Here is a 20347-nt window from a genome sequence, read left to right on the forward strand (position 1 = left end):
AAAGTTGTAGATTTCAAACAATTCATACATAGCTTCGATATTCCGTTTACAGAAATACCAAAGATGATTACAAATTATGTGAAAATGGAAAAACGTAGATAAAATGTTAACAAAGTATTCAAAATACACAAAACTTCATATATACAAGATGAAAGGTCATGCCCCCAAAATTTCAATTTCCAAATTCCAGAGAAACAAGTCAACTTTCCGGGAACATCATTATTTTCGAAGCCAGTCCAACTTGTCCTACACTTGACGTCCAGAATTTCAAGCACATTGACAAAACGGAAGCTCTTGAATGACTCACTCAAGGAGGGTGTGACGAGGTGGAAAACCTCAATCACCACCATGTTGAGTCAGTCTCCATTGAGCCGTTCTACATTCCATGGTTGGGAAAAATACGATCAAAATGCAACAAATTGTTAAATAGCCTACTTTTTCCCGGGTATCCGATAAAGGAGCCGGCGAAAAAGGAGCCGGGGATGAAGGAGCGTGGTCAAAGGAGCCTGGCGAAGAAAGAGCCGGGCGAAAAAGGAGCCGGACGAAGAAGGGGCCTGACGAAGAAAGGGCCTGACGAAGAAAGGGCCTGGCGAAGAAAGAGCCTGGTGAAGAAGGGGCCGGGCGAATAAGGAGCCGCAGTAAATAAATGACAATTATTTTATATTTCCATGCTCGGCATTTTAATTAGGTCAGTATCTATGAGTATACTTGTATATACTTGCACAAAGAAGTCGCTCATTGCATATTAGTCTTGAAAAAAATATAATCCAATATGATTTACAGAGTTCTTGCTGCTTAAATATATTTATACTGTATACAAAATACTGTATTTAAATATGCAAATACTTTTAATTACATTTAAAAATTATGTGATGCCAGTTAGCTAATCTAACCACCTGCTACACTCCTTTTAAGGCAGACATCCTTGCATATGTATGTGCGTGGACGTGATATAAATCTTCCTTGTGGAAGCATATTTCTAGAAATATAAGAACGTTATTCAGGTATATCAATGGTTCAGTTTTTTTCTAGGTGGCGATACAGAGTTGAAAAGTGTTTATTTTTTAATACCTCCTCTCTGGCGAAACGAGGAAACAAGTCAAAAGTTCCATCGATTCGTCAGTATTGAGGAGTTTCTTTGACGTTACGTTCAAGGCAAATTCCTCCGGGCCCATTAACGGGAAGCGAATGTAATTCAATGGCTTCGCCATTCATTTGCGTAAATTTTCCGAGTTTTCTGGGTCCAGAGCTTGTCGCGTACATTCAGCCAGGCCCCAGCTTGATATATATTTAATATAATTTAGGATGAAAAAAACAATTAATTATTACAATACTATTTAGCGAACTAGAGAAACATTTACCGATTCACAGCTTGAAACACCTCCATTTCGCTGGTAATCCGGAGGGAATCCTGCTGAATTATTTCGATCAAACACTCCAGCCGAAGGTTAGGGAATTCATCACGTTTCAAAATTTTTTGCGCATTGCTTTAAATAAAAGAATAATAACAAATGGTGATTTAGACAAGGTGGATGTGTCCGTATATTTTCGAATTTAGTTACGCGCAGGGTTTCGCTTGGTTGAAACCACCCTGGACACTTTTGGATAGTGTCCAAAAGTGGTTTTGGACACCAATCCTGAGGTGTCCAAAATAAACAAAATGTCCAAATGTGTTTTGGACGTCCAAAAGGAAACACTGGTTACGCGATATGTGGTCAATCACTACATATGTAAAATAACTTGATTTTAAGATTTTATTGAGCAGAAAGTAATGAAGTCGAGACTAACAAAAGTCGTTTATAGTGTCCGGATATACATATACGGACGCGATTGCATACGTATATGTATGCTATCACTGATCAACATTTAAAAACCGTAAGGGATAAAACTCAACTTAAAAAAATCATGTTAATGCTAAAAATGCCCCAAAACGTTCGGTATTACCATCGTGGACTACTAAGAACGAAAATGGCGAATTTGCCAATAGTTTCCAAAAGTCGTATATTTGAAAAACTGATTATTAAAATATTACTTGGGGACCAAATTGAGGTCAAAATAATTTTTTTAAACACTCTTGAGCACTATTGAGCACGAGTTTTGGCCAATAACCTAATATCTCAAAATTCGCAATAATTCGCATATTACAGTCTATTGCGGCTTCCCCTGACCGCCCGCCCCTATGTTATTTTGGATTCTGAATCTATATAATTTTACGGAAATTTTAAGGTATGATTCATTAAAACCGTTGGAGCAGAAAAAAATCTGATTAAGATTGTATAAGCCTGGACCAAGTAAAAATAATGGCAGATTTGGAATTATTTTCCCACACTCGACTATTTAAAAAATCTGATCGCCAAATTAGCACCACTCAACAGAACCGAGGTCAAACTAACTATTCTAGTAATTTCCGCTGATGTTTGAACAAATTATGACGAATTTTGGCCAATATCGAAATATTTCAAAATTCGCAATAAATTCGCATACTTTGGTTTCTGGCGTAAAAACTGGCTAACCTCGCCCCCAATACCAATACCTAACCTAACCTAACAATGCCTGTAAATATAGAAAAGAGATGACGGAGTGGAAAAAACGACTTGGCCTGCTTAGAATAGTTAATGGCCTACATATTGAGTCGATCAGTAAAATTCACCGACGGAAAATACTTCAGGGATAAATCAGATAACCTTTAGTAAATCATAACGCCTAACCATTGTGTATTATTACTGATTCTTAATCTACACAAAATTCCGTAAATTTTGAGGTATCATACATCGAAATCGTTGGAGGGCGAAAAAACACCTTTTGATTGTATTAGTCTATCTTAATAATCACATGACGATTTAACCTCCCAAGCTCAACTTGATAATTGATGCAGGAAACATCCACACATTTTATAAAAAAACATCGCAAATATGGTTACCTTAAATATTCCACATAAAAATTTAAACTAAGTCCCTTTATAAGTAAGTATACACTTAAGAATCATGAACAAATGTAAAAACATAATTTATGTCTTACGTGCATATGAATTTCAGAGTTGACTGGATAAATTCCCCGTGAGCATATTCCATCCCACTTTGGAACAGCCCAAGCACATTTTTGCAAGTCAAGTCTCCCTTAAGCACAGTAGCGCAATCGTCCCTTAACCCGTTGATCTCATATTCCGTCGCAAGTTGCATTAATTGCAGAGCATCGCCCATTTTGACGCTAGACTTGCCAGTGTACAAATACTACATTCAAAAAACAAAAATAGAACAAATCTTTATCATTTTTTGCATCTTTTTTCTACTTTTAGCATTATCTTGAAGATGCGACTGTCCACATTATCAATGACTAATTCCTCCATCGAAGTTTTGATCTTTCCATTCAACACTGGGGAACCGGCCTGGAGAAATATTCTGTGTACAGGAACCTAAATATTTTCCAATATATATGTTGATTGCTAGTTTCTAATTACTTCATTATAAATAAAACAAACCTTTGTCCCTTCCGATCCAAGTTGTAGGGTCAAATCACTTTGAAACCCAGTCTCAAGTAAACTTAATATCCGATCATCATGAGTTCTTGTAAATTCCCATGTTGGTTGCATCATCCCTTGAGAAGTATTATTTCCATTGGGTTTTTTAGAAGACGGACGGTTCCCAGACATTATGAGCTTATCAATCCTTTAAGCTATTCTAACGAGAGAAATGGCAGATTATTTAACGGAATACAAATGTCAGAAATAACTCTTCTTACTAGTAATAAATCGTAACACTAACGTAAATTCTCCCCAATTAAATTTAGGAATTTATTATCGTTAAATATTATTTCACTGCTCACAATTTTCCAATGAGTTAAATATGGGCATAACAGGACATCCTTTATCTAATCAGCATACAAATACGCAGATAACCAGTGATAAGCCATGGAGCATTCCTCTTTATGAACGTGGTCTCTCCTGCATTGGAAATATTACTACGAATTGCCACAAGGTTGCTCCGATAGCTGCATTTGTTTCTTCATCTCGCCGTTATGTTGCATGAATATCATGCTACACTGGAATTATATTTATACATAATTTTTTTGTTAACACATGCATGGGGGGCATTATGTCATGAATATAAATGAGTCCGTTTACAACATCTATTTGTAATAAATTTGGATTAGTAATCATACCGTGCTAGAGATAAGCATATAATTTACTTTATATTCATTGAAATAATTTGATTAAAAGTTTTGTTTATGCATTAATTATAATATAATTTGGGAAAAGATAACAAAACTGTCAGGAGGAACTATTGAATTTTAATTTAGTTTATGTCTATTTTATTATTCACATTTTCATTTTATTACTCACTGTGCAATTGTTATTTTTAAAATGTGGATGAAATTACAGTTTTCAACGGCACGAATAGAACCTCTCATGGACATTTAAATACAAAAACTTCCAAGTGTAATTAAAAAGTTCGGCCATAAAGACTGTCAAAGCTACAGAAAACAGAGCACTGCAGACAATAAAAACTGTCACAAGTCTTCCATTCATACCCATCGATGAAATAATGTAGGAAATAATGCATCATTTGCCACCGGTCTTCTCCATTTCCACATATTTCTTGCCATTTCACTCTTCAATCTTGAATAAATTCCGGAATGAACCAGAGCTTGAAATCTTTGATGAACGGGAGATATACTTCTAGACATTGGACTCCTACCTCCACCAATAAAGTTCCATCCAGACCGTTTCTCTTCCAGGAGGTTGGTTCCAGAATAAAATTTCTTTGAAGGGCAACTTTTAGTAAGAAAATCCATCTCTCCCTCAATCAGTTCCAGCATACCTACTAGGACAGTTTTTTTCTGACAACCTGTAATATCTTACTCCACCAAGTCTTGTAATTCTGTAGTGGTGTGCGTTCTTGTTGTGAAATTGATACCGCTGGGAAGAAAGTTATGGACTGGATTTAAAAGGAGGAGGTAGAATATATTGGCTTTGCTAATTTCTGTAGGATTTTCCTTTTTGAACATAAATTCCTTTAATAGTTTATCGATATCAAAGGAGTATTTGAAAACCAAATGAAAATAAAATGCGTACGTTGTCCCAAATGCAGTTTGAATCGGGGTTGAAAGCATTCTAAAACAAGTATCCGACGCAAAAACATTTGAAACATTTGGTAACAACAAATTCAGCTTTCCCCAGTACCCGAAATATCTATCTAGATTTCCATCGTTTGCCCATCTTTCAATATCTTGAGAGTCTTTACTATTGAGAATATGTCCACCTTGACATATTAGGTCTTGGAACGTTGCCGGCCGTGATTGTTTCAACGGTGCGTTAAGTTCTGTTATCATTATTCCAATATAACAATTCGTTAACACAACAGCAACTAATCCCAAAACGCTGAACAAGATACGATAGAACAGCGTATTTGCAATAGATTTCGGAACAGATGTGAAGTCATCGAAAAATAAAGATTGGACCGAAAATAATAATGAAATCGCAGATCGGTTATTCTTCCAAAACATGTAGAAGGATAGAACCATAAAGGTCAAAAGCAGACTGGATACCAAAACAAGCCATACTGCTGGCTGGAATGGTGTCACGTAAAAATCAAAAGTTATATAGGAATCAGCATAACAACTCAGAAATTGGTATCCGGTAGAATATGTGTATTCCGAAAGCATTCCTTCGTAGTTGAGAAGATATAAGTTGGTTTCTACCTCCAGGTTGGCAATCACACGTGGACCATTATCCCAATATCGACTTAAAACGAGCGTCGCATTTCTCCCAGCTTCCACTAAAATTGCTGCCATGTACAGCGGCATGGACATATAGGTCTTACCATCAAACGGATTTAGCGAAGGATGAGGCAAATTTCTGATTGTGACAAGATCAGGTTCCTTTACGTTTGAAGGTTTATAAGATCCCGTCCAAATTTCTTGAAGTGGCGTAAGCCTCTCATAACCTGCCAATATTTTACCGTCGTCTGCTAATTTACAATCATAGTTCTCTTTAATATGAGGTGACAACCCTAGCCTCTTTACACAGATTTTTACACTTGGTCTTGAGATGAGGAGTATAAATAAATTTTCATGACAATAAATAGATTTCTAAAAAAGTTGCTGCTTCCTCCAAACCCAATTTAGTGATAATTATTGGGTAAGTATTTTTTATCGAGGATATAAATTTCAAATGCCCTGTCAATTTACTAATGTAGTGATATGTAGTAGATATCATCAACCAAGCTGTAAACTTGGGTGATTCAAAACTTTGTATATTTTTAGTAAGTAGACGCTTGCTTAACCAAATGCTTATCTTATTTCCCGCAGGCCGAGTCACCATAACGTCAATGGTGAATGGCAAGTCTCTAATACTTATAAAACTGACCAGTATTTTCTCAAACGGTGGCATAAATATTATGGTTCTCGGGAGAAATAGATCTTGCAAGAACGAAAAGTAATGCGAGGACAAATCGACGTCGTGGAGTATTTGTAGGTCACAATTTTCAACATTGTGTACAATTTTTTTGGGTATTGCACCATCATTATTACGAATATCTTTCAAACAAATACAAACCGGGTACAATATTTCCGACAGCAAGACCAACCGAGTAAATACATGAGGCATCATGGAGGTAAACATTCTACAGAAAAAAATAGTTACTTAACTTTAAAATAGTTACAATATAAACTGGGACACAGTGCACCTGTCCCATCAGAGTGAGCGCACCCCGACAGATAAGTCTTATGAAATACCAAGGTTTGAAAGTCATATATATGACATTCAAATAAGTGTCTATAGACACTTATGTATTTAGATAACCTTAATACCTAGCGACCCTTGAAAATGCATATATTAAAAAAATTGAATGTCAATGTTTAAACAACCCCTATGTTTTACCGCTGTATTATATATTTTAATTTTTGCCAAAGTATAAACTTCCAAGGTTCCCTAATTAAATAATGCTGCAGTCTCAAATTGTTTCATAAATTTTGTGTCGAAGATCAGAAGATTTTTTATATTATACGAATAATAAGTAGTTAAACATGTAAAGTCGTAAATTAAAAAATTTCCCTTGGCCTTTTTGGAAGGTGTCTCTTACCTAGAACTTGTACATATTTATGTAAGCTGCAATTAGGGTAGAACTTAATGGTTCTCCTTTAAAAAAAATTCTGGAATTTAAATAAATGAATTCTCATTGGTCCCAAGACCATAGACTGAGATGAAAATTAGTGATAATTGTGTAATTAAATTACACGAATGTTTCCTGCATTACACTATCCTATCTTTTTTTTAAATCCTTCATAGAATTTTATCGAATTTGCAAAAACTGGCGACCCCATTTCTATTTAGGACCACATAATAACCGGATAAAATTTGAAATCGTTATATTTTCCTTCATCGGGTGCATTGAGTCCGGGCGGGACGGGTACACTTTGTCAGATTCACAAACAATGTCTTATGTTCCCTTATACTTACTCTATAGAAAAGTATTTATAAAAGCTTCGTTTTGGTTTTATTTCCATTGCGGGGAATACCTTTTTGAAATACTGGAATAAGAACCAATAGATTGTTCGAAGCAAGTAAAATCTTCAATATTTTGAAGTAAGTGAACGCTGTGAAATCAAATTTATCAAATTGTTTTGTAATATGGACTTGCGTTGCACAAACCGTCGTCTCAATCTATTACTCGTTTCTTTCATTTGCATAAGTATTTGTGTAGAAATTTATTCAAGTAATCCAGTTTATGTAAATCGAAAACTATAGAATTTTTTGGTCTAAGGAATAACTTATAGTTATAATTTCGCAATTTACCTCTGTATTTAATTTGCACTCAGAATGCTGCCAAACCCAAATATAATTTTTTGGGCTTAGGAATAATTGTAAGATAAGTGATACATAATTCTATCTAATTGGCACTCAAAATATTGCAAAACCTTATGTTGTATTGCAGTAGAACCGAGAAGCCATTGCATTATAACGGAATACGTGTATCAAGCATTATGAAAACGGGATAAATTTTGCATATATAACCGTGTACTACGAATACAGTTCTATACTTGAGAAATTAATAATCCAATAACCGGGTACTACATAAATATGTTGACAAAACACTATAATTCAGACAGAATCTGCTACATAGTATGCTGTACAGTAATAAAAATACTTTAATAGCGAATAATAACGCAACAGTTTAGAAAACTTTATTGTGTATGCCAATTAGTGTCTTCCGGGACCGGGAGCTATCTTTTGTTAAATTCAGTAAATTGGTTAAGCATTACTTACTGGGATACATTGTTCAACTACAATAGATGGGACAAAATTACTGAATTGTACTTACAAACACTTTTATGGTTTAACAATTTTTGATACTTATTAAATAAGTGATTGCACAAAGGATGTATTAGTTGCATTTGTTTCAACAAACCCTTATATCTATGTACTCATCCTGGACATAACGTATTCTAAAATAGGTTAAGACGATAAAACATTTTTACATAGTGCCTAGTGTTGGAATGATAGTTTGCAATTAATAGACCATATACTCCTGCGTTATTTGCTTAGGTATACCGCTGGGGCTCACCATTTCCATAGTGGAGGCTTGCATATTAATACATACATAGATAATTTTAAAGAGTAATGGATTTGAATCGTGTTACCCATATATTTCTCAGAATCTCATGAAGAGTAAGATAAATTTATGAGATAGGTTTTCTAAATATCAGCTTTCAAAAAAGTTGTTCCAAGTATTCCCGAAACAGCAATCCCAACTTTCCATTTGTTTCCAATTTCCCAGTCTGATGGGAAATATACTCAATAAGTGAGAATTGCGAAACTCTGATCGAGATAGTTTATGTATCTCGCCTGGCTCGCTCTATGCATTTCATTCATACATACGTAAGATACATATATAACTTGCAGAAATATGTGTATACGAAATTGAAAGTTTGTCCAGAATTACTCGACACATAAATATATTATGGTATGGGCATTTAAGTTATAGAGAATTTTTACGCCCCTGCGCTAATATTCTTACGGAGAGGGGCGTAAAAATTGTCTCTAATTTTAATTCCCATGCCATAAGTGATGACTTTTTTTAAACGCAAAAAATCTCCATGGATTAAAATTCGAAACTATTGAAAGTCCTGCATTTTAGCGTGGCCCAGAAATTTAATAGGAAATCAATGGCCCGTGGCCCACCTACCATAGCAATTAAAGTACCCTTTTTTATTACAATTTTAGTATAAATATTTCTCTTAAACTCAACACTAGATATGTAAATACTTATAAATTCATAGTTATTCCTTTGTATATTATGTTAACTATATCTGTAAAAATACACTTAATAGTATCCATAAAGACCATTTGGATCTTTTTTATAATTAACGTGCAAGATTATATATTTAAATATTTATAAATATTTAATAAATGTATAAGTATATACTGTATTTAATAAATATTTAAAATGTTTAATAAATAATTCATTAACTTATATATTTACCCAATAATGCCTGTCTGTCTGTTTGTCCTTCTGTAATGCATCCCTTCAATATATTATTATCAGCCAATCTCACAATGCATTACTGAACTCAGTAACTGAGTTCAGTATGGTTGCATGTGGCCTGCGACGTTGACGTCGTCCATAATGTCGATAATGCCTGCTGTGTTTGTATTCTTAAAAAAATAAGTATGTATATGAATCTTGCTCCTTAAAATTTGTCTTGATAATAAAGTTTTCGGTTTCGTTGTTTACACACAAATTGATAAATTTGTTTTAAATTATTTGATTTATCGTATTAAATTTCATATTAAAAACTGCCCTGGTGTCACGGGCACCAAAAAAATCCTAGTTTAAAAATATTTACTTCTATCTTAATTCTACAACACACCCAACATAATCTAAAAAACGCTATACCGAATGGATTAAGCTAGTTCAAATTCCAAATTTTCAATCAAGCCAGACTTTACTGAAAGGTTATCCCCCTCAGGTCTCTTAATATCCACAATACCCATACTGTCTACCACACTTGACGAAAACAAATCTTCATAATTTCCTACCATCATGCAACTTAAGTTAATAATTGTCGCATTTGCGTTGCTATACGAGGGGTGGTTAATAAAGTGATATCTGATTTGCCCGGAAAATGAAATCGTGATCTTAACCCAACCATCATCCACATTAAGCTGGACAGGGGGGTCTACATCAATTCGAAAGTATTCATTGTCCTGCCTAATGCGTGCTTGTCCGGTAAATTTTTGCTCATTTAGAATTCCGTGAGACATTGTAATAGTAGCCAGAATCTGGTCATAATAGTAAACATAGTTGGCACCATAAACGTCAAAGTTGTCCTTGAATATTGAAATAGACTTCAGTACAGAATTTGCTGTAACACGAACCCTGAAAATATTTAATGTTAGTAAATTATTAAAACCTACAGTGCAGACTTGATATAGCCCGAGCCAGTTCAATAGATTTTCAGTTTTAAATTGCAGCTTTATTTTCACAAAAACTTATTCACAAAAATTACAGTGGAAAACTATTCAACATCGTCTAGGACAATATTTTAAAATCGGTGGGGGCACCCCATATGGTGCCTCCGGATAAAAATTTCCCAAATTTTCGTTCGTATTCTTTCATTAGAAGGCATTACAAACCTCTGTGCCAAATTTCAATATTATACGACAATTTTGTAAATTTGGTGCATTATACCGCCACCACCCATATGACCCCCACCGGTCAACGACTTGACCGATTTTGCTCATCTACGAACTTAGCCTGACTATTGACCTTATCTACGTGTCTGCCAAATTTGAAGTCAATCGGATAAGTTTAAAGAGAGTTATCGTGGTGACAGACAGACATGATAAATACATAAGCCCTGGCTCGGGCTAAAAAGACAAACACAATTTTTATATACAGTAATATTTTCTTACATGATTGCTTCGCCAGCATTTCCACCAGTGATATGAATTCTATGACCACCTGTAATGCTTCTTTTGAGAGAGACACGCTTACAAACGTAGGTGCGCGGACGCGAGACAAATCGTCCTTGTGGAAGCATTTTTCTATAAATCAAAGAACATTATTCAAACGTACTTATATGGAAATTCTGAGATGCAAAGTGTTTAATTTTTCTGTTTACCTCCGCTCCGGCGAAACAAGGAAACAGGTCAGCAGTTCCATCGACTCGTCCGTGTTGAGAAGTTTCTTTGACGTCACATTCAAAGCAAATTCTTCCGGATTCATTAACGGGAATCGAATGTAATTCAATGGTTTCGCCAAACATTTGCCTAAATTTTCAGTGTTATCAGGATCCAATGATAGTCGTGCACATTCGGCTAGGCCCCACCTGTATATTTATGACACATTTTAATTTTAAAATGTCATTATCAAGATATTACATAGCTATACAAACTTATACCTATTGACAGCCTCAAAAACTTCCATCTCATTCATAACAATCAGTGAATCCTGCTGAATAATTTCAATCAGGCACTCCAGTCGCAATTTAGCAAATTCATCACGTTTCAAAATTTGCCGCGCATTCCTATAATTATTCTGAGTTAAATTGGGTAATCAGTTAGTGGAAAAGGAAGCTATAAATTGTTTTAAGAATCCAAGCAGAAATATTATTTAAATTCAAATCTTCCTCCTAAAAACACACGATAATAAATAAAAACAAAAAGTTGAAAATCTATAACAAATTGGAATAAATTATTCAGGGTCTTACGTGCAAATGAATTTAAGTGTGGACTGGATAAAATCCCCGTGAGCATATTCCATCCCACTTTCGAACAGCCCAAGCACATTTTCACATGTCAGGTCCCCCTTCAGCACTGTAGCGCAATCGTCCCTCAACCCATTGATCTCAAATTCCGTCGCCAGTTGCATTAATTGTAGAGCATCGCCCATCCCCACGTCAGATGTCCCCGTGTACAAATACTAAATTTAAATGATCAGAATTAAATAAATCAGTACCGATTCTTCCCTCACTAGTTATACCTTCAGCAATATTTTGAAGATACGGCTGTCCACATTCGCAATGACCAGGTCCTCTACTGAAGCCTTGAGCTTGCCATTCAGCACAGGAGAACTGGCCTGGAAAAATATTCTGTGGACTGGTACCTGTGTATGCAAATTTTAAATATGATTACATAATTGTAATTAATTTAAGAGTTGACAAATAATCTCATTAATTAGAATTAACCTTCACTCCTTCCGCTCCTAGGTGAAGGGTTAAATCGCTTTGAAATCCAGTCTCAAGTAAATTTAATATCCGATCATCATGGCTGACTCTCCAGTCCCATGCTGATTCTACCAACCGTGGAGAAGTATCGCGCCCGTTTTTAGAAAATTTTCCGTGGTCAGCTATCTTCATCTTGTCACTCATTTTAGCTTCTCGACAAATTTAAATAAGTATCAATTAAAATTTTTATGGTAAATATTAAATAAAATCAATTAAAATAAAAATAATAAATAGTGATATAATAATAATACTGAAAACAAACAACATTAGACAGAATTATAAATTGCAGAAACAAATTTTCGGAATAATGAAGCTCTTTATACAAATTATCTAAAATGTAATTAAGACAGTTGTATTGCTAAGTACGTATTATTCTCCAGCTTTATAATTAGTTTAAGTTAAATAAATACCAGGATTACATGAGTTTGGTTGGTGTCTGGGGATTACCTTAGAGGTGTGGTGTTCTCGCAAGTGTACTTATCGGAGTTTGAAAGGTCTGACTACTGTAGTTCCTTCCCTAAATGTCCGGTCTAACTTTCAATTTCTTCTTTATTGGGACACTTATACCAGTGTACACGGATACTACTTGTGATATTTGTTAAGTATTAAATAATGAAAATATTTATTTTAAATTTTAAATACGGAAATATTTGAGCACGTAAATTTAATATGTACTGAGTTTCAGGGAGTTCCACTGAATGAAGAAGACGGAGAAAAGGCATGGTGAGTGTATTGTTAAGAAAAATAAATAATGCCAGATGGCAGAATGGAGTCCTTTTTCAAAGGAAAGTATTTTTCTTTGCCCTGCTTTACTGGTGACAAATCAACAAGGCCACGCCCTGCCTTCACTTTGCTGCTCAATGGGTTCTTCGTGTGGAAATGTTGCCACGAAATGCCGCAAGGTTACTCGAGTGGCTGCCTTTGTTCACTATGTATATTGCTGCTTGATGTATATGCAAATATGTAATTAGGTAAATACATACTTATTTTTTCTGTTATCAAATGCATACAGAAACCATAACTATTCCTTAATAAATTACATTACAAAAAAGAAACCTAAGGCGTGACTGAAGACGGGAAACAAGCCCACCCCCTCTCCTGATACCCGCAACCTGATACCCGTACTCCGCCCACACAGCTACACCCTGTCTTGCCCGGGCCAAGTGCTGTGTCGAATTTTTTAATCAAAATGAGAACATATGTACATGGGTATGTCCTTCGCAACATCAGAACGCTTGTCCAATTTTGACGAGATTTGGCAAACACAACGCATCGATCCAGTTCAAAACTAATTCTAAAAGAAATTAGCTTAGTTAAACATTTTTTTTATCCCGATGATAAGCTTCATCCCTTTCTATCATGCAACGAAAATATGGAATTTGTACAAAGTAAATTTTATTTTAAAGGAAGATTACGTAAATTGAAAACTACACTTGGCCCGGCAAGACAGGGTGTAGCTGTGTGGGTGGAGTACGGGTTGCTTAGGGTATCAGGAGAGGGGGTGGGGGGCTTGTTTCCCGTTTTCAGTCACGCCTTAGGTTTCTTTTTTGTAATGTAATTTATTTTCTGTTTTTAAGTGGGAAAATTATGTATTATATAAGTAACGGTTTCAAGTGTAAGAAATTTAATGAAGAACAACTTCTATAAAATGGGATGTGTCGTCCAGTTGGGCTAATTTTTTTACATTAATACACACAATTTTTCTTTAGTGTTTGGGGAACTTTGTGTAAATGTGAGCTTCCTCCTATGTATTATTTTCAAATTAACTTCATTACTATAAGCCAATATTACGCCCACCCGTCACCCTATATTGTTTTCCAGATTTATCTCCTGCTTTAATCCGTCCACATATGCAAAAAATCTAACCAAAGTTATCTCAAAATTCTTGATTCTTTGATTATAATTCAATTTCAAAATTTATTATTGGTTGCTATCAGAGATAAATGCAGAAACGAACTAAAAAAATTTTCATGAAAATGCATGGTAGCAACCATACCACACCAAGAATAAAGTACCCACCGTTAAAACTTTTTCATTTTTCAACCGATTTTAATCAAACAAAGTGCATTCGACATAACTTTTATTAAAGACCTTTCATTTGAGTAACGCCGAATTTTTAGCTACATCGCAAAATTCCGAGATCCTGAAAAAAAAGTCAGTTTTGACGCCTGGAGGGGTACGATAGGGTGCAAATTTTGGACCGCTTAGCTAAACCCGCACTACCTCGCATAATTTCCTAACTTTTTTGTGTCTTGTGTTTTTTCTCTACGATGCATAGTTTTCTCGCAATCTGAGGCTAAAGTTTGGGGGTGCGGACTGAACTGCATACTATAGGCTTCGCCGTAACCATGCACTTTTTTTTTGGTAAATAGGCACATGGTTACTTTTTTGTCTCGCCTTAGAAAAATGCATATGTAAATAAATACGTACATAGGTTTCTGTATTCCTTTGCTTTTTTTATTTAGTACAAATTTTGCTGAGGATATGTATATAAATAAATTTAAATCAATAATATGCAATAAAATTTAATGATTAGTATTCTATAGTTGAGTGAATTACCATTCTTAGTACAAAGAAATTAATAATTTTTACATACTAAAAATTCAGTTTTTATTTGATGTTGGATTACTAAATTATAGAAACAAACCCAACAAAATCAAGATCACTACAAACCGTATGTATCAAACTAACTCAAATACCAGCTTTTCAATCAATCCAAACTTTTCCCAAAGATTATCCCAATCTGCTCTTTTAATATCGACAAAATCCACACTGTTTACCATACTTAACTTAAAACAATCCTCATAATTTGCAACCACTCTGTTATATCCGTTAGCGGGAAATATACTTTGCGTAAGGTTCACATTTACTCTGCTGGCCATGCTTTCATTGAAATGGCGATATCCGATCACGCCGGAAAACCTAATCGTGACCTTCACCCAACCGTCGTTTACGTTAAGTTGCAAAGGGGGAGTGATGTCGATTCGTAAGTATTCATCGTTATTTACAGCGTCCGTTTGTACCATAAGGGTTCGGACATTTAGAAATGCATCAGACATTGTGATCGTGGCCTGAATTAGATCATACAGGGCGACGTAGTTACTACCATGTACGTTAAAGATGTCCTTGCATACTGAAATTGACTTCAATACGGCATTTTCTTTAACCCGAACCCTGAAATATATTAATACAACAAATTAATAATACGGAAAAGCTTTGTCTCTCAAACGGATTTTCTTACATAATTGTTTCTTCGCCGTTTGCATTTCCGCCAACGATAACGTTCTGAATTATTCTCGTTCCACCTGTAATGGTCCTTTTTAGACAGATGTCCTTACAAATGTAAGTGCGTGGACGTGATATAAATTTTGCATGTGGAAGCAAATTTCTGGAAATAGAGAATGTAATTTAAATAAGCCTGTTAGCATGCTTATGATGACGATCAACAGTAAAAAAAAGGTTCTTATTTTTCTAATTACCTACGATCTGGTTTCACAAGGAAACAGGTCAGCAGCTCCATCGACTCGTCCGTGTTGAGGAGTTTTTTGGATGTCACGTGTAAGGCGAATTCCTCCGGATCCATTAACGGAAATCGGATGTAATTCAGCGGTTTGGCCAAGCATTTTCGTAAATTTTCGGTATTTTCTGGATCCAAAGATTGTCGTCCGCATTCTGCTACGCCCCAGCTAATTACAAAGAATTTATAAGTAAAATAATCATTCAGTTCTTATTTAGCAAAGGATTTTTTAACCGATTTATCGTTTCAAACACTTCCATCTCGCTAATAACCCGGAGGGAGTCCTGCTGAATTATTTCGATCAAACATTCCAATCGCATTTTGGAAAATTCGTCACGTCTCAAAATTTTACTCGCATTCCTATAAATAGAAGATTACCAATATAAAAAATTAAGTAACAATTTGATTAGAGCCAAATTTAAAAATAGAGAGCTAAGTTTGAAAATTAGATGGTATAAACCAGAGATTTAAATTTTTGTAAGGTTTTCCGCAAAATCAGAACTCTATTTCTAATTAAATTTGCTCAATAAAACCCACCAAAAAATTATATGTACATATGTTATAATTTATGGCTCATAATCTTGACCGGATTTAAATTGGAAATGGATAATCTTACCTGCATATGAATTTAAGTGATGATTGGATAAGATCACCATGACCGTATTCCATCCCACTTTGAAAAAGTCCTAGTACATTTTCACAGGTCAAGTCTCCCTTTAAGACTGCAGCGCAGTGGTCCCTTAAACCATTTATTTCATATTCCTTCGCGAGTAGCATTAGTTGGAGAGCATCCCCCATTTCCACGTTACATTTCCCAGTGTACAAATACTAAATTTGAAGGCAAAAATATTAGCAATGTCAATCCCACAATTCTATTTTTTAAACCTTCAGCAATATCTTGAAGACACGACTATCCACATCTTCTATGACCAGGTCCTCCATCGAAACCTTGATCTTGAAATTTAGAGTTGGAGAGCCGGCCTGGAGAAATATTCTGTGTACGGGAACCTATTTATATACATACAAAAAATTAAATATTCCGAGTTTATTAACAAACTCATTAATCAGAACAAACTTTTACTCCATCCGATCCGAGATAAAGGGTTAAATCGCTTTGAAACCCAGTCTCGAGTAAATTCGATATCCGAGCATCATGACTTTCTCTCCAGTCCCAAATTGGTTCCAGCATTCCTGGAGAAGTCCAGTTAGGAAACATCCCGTTCTCAGGTTGTTTCACCTCACTCATTACAGCTTTTTGCTTCGAGAAACGACAAAATATTGACCTGAATTATTTTTTACAGAAGCAACATAAAACGATGTTTCAAAATCTACATAAATTTTCTCTAATTCAATTTGAGATTATTGTATTGTTATACAGTATTTAATTTATTATTTATACCTCAACTCAAAATTTTTTATAGTGACCTTAATGCAGATGCAGCGAAATTGGGTAAATCTGCTCCGAATAGACTGTAGATTATTGGTGTGGTCGCAGATTTATATATGGGCGGATCAATGGCCTGACAACTCTTTAAATATAACAACTTCCCTATATATTTATATATTTAAATTCTCAATTTCACTTTCTACTCGATGACAATATCCGGTTACCGTTTGTTGATTTCAGTAAAAAATTGAAAATATTTACATACTTTAAAATTTTAAACTTTTAAGCTGAAGTGCCTGAATTTAACAAGTTTAAAATTTGAGAGTGTAGGACGGAATGAGTAAGAAATATGTACACAAGGAGAGACGGCATGCTTCTGATGAGAAAAAAGTAAAATCTTGCAAGATGGCAGATACGTTGTTCAATGGCAAGAAAAAGAGATTGTTTGTGATGTGTCTGGTGGTGATCAATCAACAGTGGTGCGATCTGCTTAAACTACATCCGTCTCTCCTGCATTTTGGAAGTATTGTCACAAATTGCCGCTAGGTTGCTGGAGTTGGTGTCTTTGTTCCGGGATCTGGCCATGTTGTTGGTAGACATTTATGCAAATTTTAGCTTACGTGCTTATTCTGTCAGGAAATGGATGCTAAGCCTGTTATAAAAATAAGTAGGTGCTGAATAACTGCTTCATTTATGTACAAATTTTTATGAGAATATGTACGTAAATACTTCGAATAAATATACATTTTTATTTATTCCAGTTAATATTTTATAGTACAGGAAAGAATGAATAATTGGTATACTATATTTGTACTATGAATTTAGTTGTCATTGGTATTAAATAGATATTTTAATTTGCACAAACATCGTAACGTGTAAGGAATACATATAAATAAATAAATATATAAGTAACATTTACCCAATTTTATTAGTTTTTAATTATGAATGAATATTACTAAAAAATAATAAAATTTGTGTACGAAATCTCAAACAGTTACAAAATTTACTCGAGAAATAGTTACAGAAATCAGCTAAGTATGACCTAAAACTGCACTGTAAATAGATTAAATTACACATTTTAAATTACAGTTGCCAGAACATTTCTCAAAAACTTAATCAAGTTAATAAAAATATTATCTTAAATAATCCGCAAATGAATTGCATTTACTCCTTAATATAAGTATTTGCGGAATGATATTAGATTTGCCTCAATACCATGCGAAAAATATAATATGGACCTATATAGTGTCCTTTTTAGAGTAGGTAAAGGTTTCAAACTTTGGCTATGCATACTGTTCGTACTTAAAAATCAAATTTGCTAATACCTGCAGCAGTGATTTTGTTCAATAAGTGATTCAACCGTCGCCAATTTCTATAACATTTGGCCCCCTCAAATTTGAATAGACATTTTAGTTCGAAACAATCCCGCCGATAATGTTACTATATACATAATTCCTTTCCTTATTAGTACAATTTGCAAGGACGAGCTTCTTGCGGCCCGGTATGTCAATAGGAACCTCACACAAGATTATCTATTCAAATACGTCATAAATGCGCTACTAGAAACGTCCCTTTAGCTAAAGAAGAGGCAGGACAATTAAAAGTTTCAAGACTAGAATGCAGCGACGTGTCAGTAGTTTGCAGATTATGGAATATGTTATATACCCCAGAAGAAATTTCATTTTCTAATAGTTTAAGTTTGACACAAAAATTAACAGAAATCAGCGACCAAGTGGTTCAACCGGACAACTCATACAGGCTCGATATGGCTCAAGTGAAATAACCATGTTACCTATTTAATGAGGCAACTATGGTTTGTTTTTTTTAGAACGACCTTAATTGATGCATGGGAAAATGCATCAGAAATGTTGAAAATTAAAATATTAACCAAAATTTCAATTTTGAACGGATTTTCAAAATTTCAAAAGTTTTGGAAACCTTGGGTCAAGGTCACCAGTATATAATTTCACTTTTTTGAAATTTGACCTGGGTGACCTTTAATTTAGGTCACAAGATCAACCACTAAGTAAATTTCATAAATTTTTAAAATAAGCGAATTATTTCGAAAATTCAAAATTTTGAAACATTTTCACATCAACCAAGTGCCCTAGATTGAACAGAATTGTCAAAGGGTCACAGACCCCTTGGGGGAGGCAGGGGGTGTGGTTTTCAGCGACTATCGGAATATTTACGAAAAGTATGGCATGCGATACCAATTATTACTCGGGAGGGTAAGGCCAACAAAACAGTCATCTCTAATTTTGAAAAACCACACCCCCAGGTGGGTGTGGCTTTCAGCGCTTTCGTTGTTATGATAGTAAACCATGTGGTGTGATACAAATTATTTCTCGGGACAGATAGGCCGTCACGTTGGTTATTTTGATTTTGGAAAACCGCACCCCCCGGTGGGTGTGGTCATCAGCGCTTTGGGGATTATTTCAGTAAACATGGCATGCGATACAAATTATTTCTCCGGAGAGAAAGGTGATCGGGATGGGCATCTCCAATTTTCAAAAGCTACCACACCCCCAGCAGTGGGTGTGGGTTTCCCCCGATTTCGTCATTGTGAAACCAAACCACGATGTGTGATACTAATTATTTTAGACAAAAATAATTCCGAGGATGACCTCGAACGACCAAAAACTACTAAAGAAAGTTTGATATCAAAATCCAAATTTTCTCCCAGGTGAACCAACGACCTAGATTTAAACCCAACACGGCCAAAATTAAAATTTTTGAAAATATGCGGTTTTAATTTTGGCATATATTTGTAGGTAAAATATTTTAAGCATATTACCATGAATCTAAACGGAAGCGCATACACCCTTGGTACGGTTGCGTGAAATTCTTGGCCAAAACCTATTCACATCAATTCCAAAACCAGGTTCTATTATTAGTAGCTCCAACATAGATGAAGAAATGTGGAAAGTTTCAGCAGAATTGCTCGCATGGGAAAAAAGTTATGAAGGCTTAAACTTTTGTTTTATCATTACGTCATATACAAAAAACTTCAAGTTGGAAATACTGTCAAATCACGTGTCACTCCAAGGAACCTTGTACATATTTTTAATCCTCCATATGTCAGTTATCAAATTTGCTGCCCCTAGCTGCCCGAACCCAATACTCTAGGAGAAGTACGAATGTGAAAATGTGAATCCTGATTATTATTAACGGGTGAATGATAGCTCGTAATTTTAAATTGGCATTAACAAAAATTC

General features: G+C 34.9%; 3 protein-coding genes across 4 annotated transcripts; all 3 read right to left on the reverse strand.

The window, feature by feature from the left end:
• Positions 1–643: 643 nt before the first annotated feature.
• On the reverse strand, positions 644–3793 carry LOC118439051 (kelch-like protein 41). Its single transcript, XM_035860069.1, has 6 exons — positions 3479–3793; positions 3290–3412; positions 3019–3230; positions 1362–1487; positions 1072–1278; positions 644–979 (listed from the first exon to the last, which is right to left on the reverse strand). Exons 1-5 carry the CDS (start codon positions 3647–3649, stop codon positions 1212–1214), a joined length of 699 nt encoding a protein of 232 aa, XP_035715962.1. The 5' UTR covers positions 3650–3793; the 3' UTR covers positions 644–979; positions 1072–1211.
• Positions 3794–8074: 4281 nt separating this feature from the next.
• LOC118439124 (kelch-like protein 24) lies at positions 8075–12866 on the reverse strand. The gene is made up of 8 exons (XM_035860169.1): positions 12673–12866; positions 12187–12374; positions 11982–12104; positions 11710–11921; positions 11401–11526; positions 11122–11328; positions 10913–11044; positions 8075–10376 (listed from the first exon to the last, which is right to left on the reverse strand). The coding sequence occupies exons 2-8, from the start codon at positions 12367–12369 to the stop codon at positions 9902–9904; spliced, it is 1458 nt and encodes a 485-aa protein (XP_035716062.1). The 5' UTR covers positions 12370–12374; positions 12673–12866; the 3' UTR covers positions 8075–9901.
• A 1893-nt stretch (positions 12867–14759) lies between these two features.
• LOC118439050 lies at positions 14760–17511 on the reverse strand. 2 transcript variants are annotated; one of them, XM_035860068.1, is made up of 8 exons: positions 17142–17511; positions 16818–17025; positions 16628–16750; positions 16359–16570; positions 15977–16102; positions 15705–15911; positions 15467–15613; positions 14760–15399 (listed from the first exon to the last, which is right to left on the reverse strand). In XM_035860068.1, the coding sequence occupies exons 2-8, from the start codon at positions 16986–16988 to the stop codon at positions 14907–14909; spliced, it is 1479 nt and encodes a 492-aa protein (XP_035715961.1). In that variant the 5' UTR covers positions 16989–17025; positions 17142–17511; the 3' UTR covers positions 14760–14906. The 2 variants fall into 2 exon arrangements, with proteins under 2 accessions (XP_035715961.1, XP_035715960.1); XM_035860067.1 differs by having other exon boundaries at positions 14761–15399; positions 16818–17000.
• Positions 17512–20347: the final 2836 nt, after the last annotated feature.

This window comes from Folsomia candida, unplaced genomic scaffold (genome assembly GCF_002217175.1).
Source record: "Folsomia candida strain VU population unplaced genomic scaffold, ASM221717v1 Fcan01_Sc030, whole genome shotgun sequence".
Lineage (NCBI taxonomy): Eukaryota > Metazoa > Arthropoda > Collembola > Entomobryomorpha > Isotomidae > Folsomia > Folsomia candida.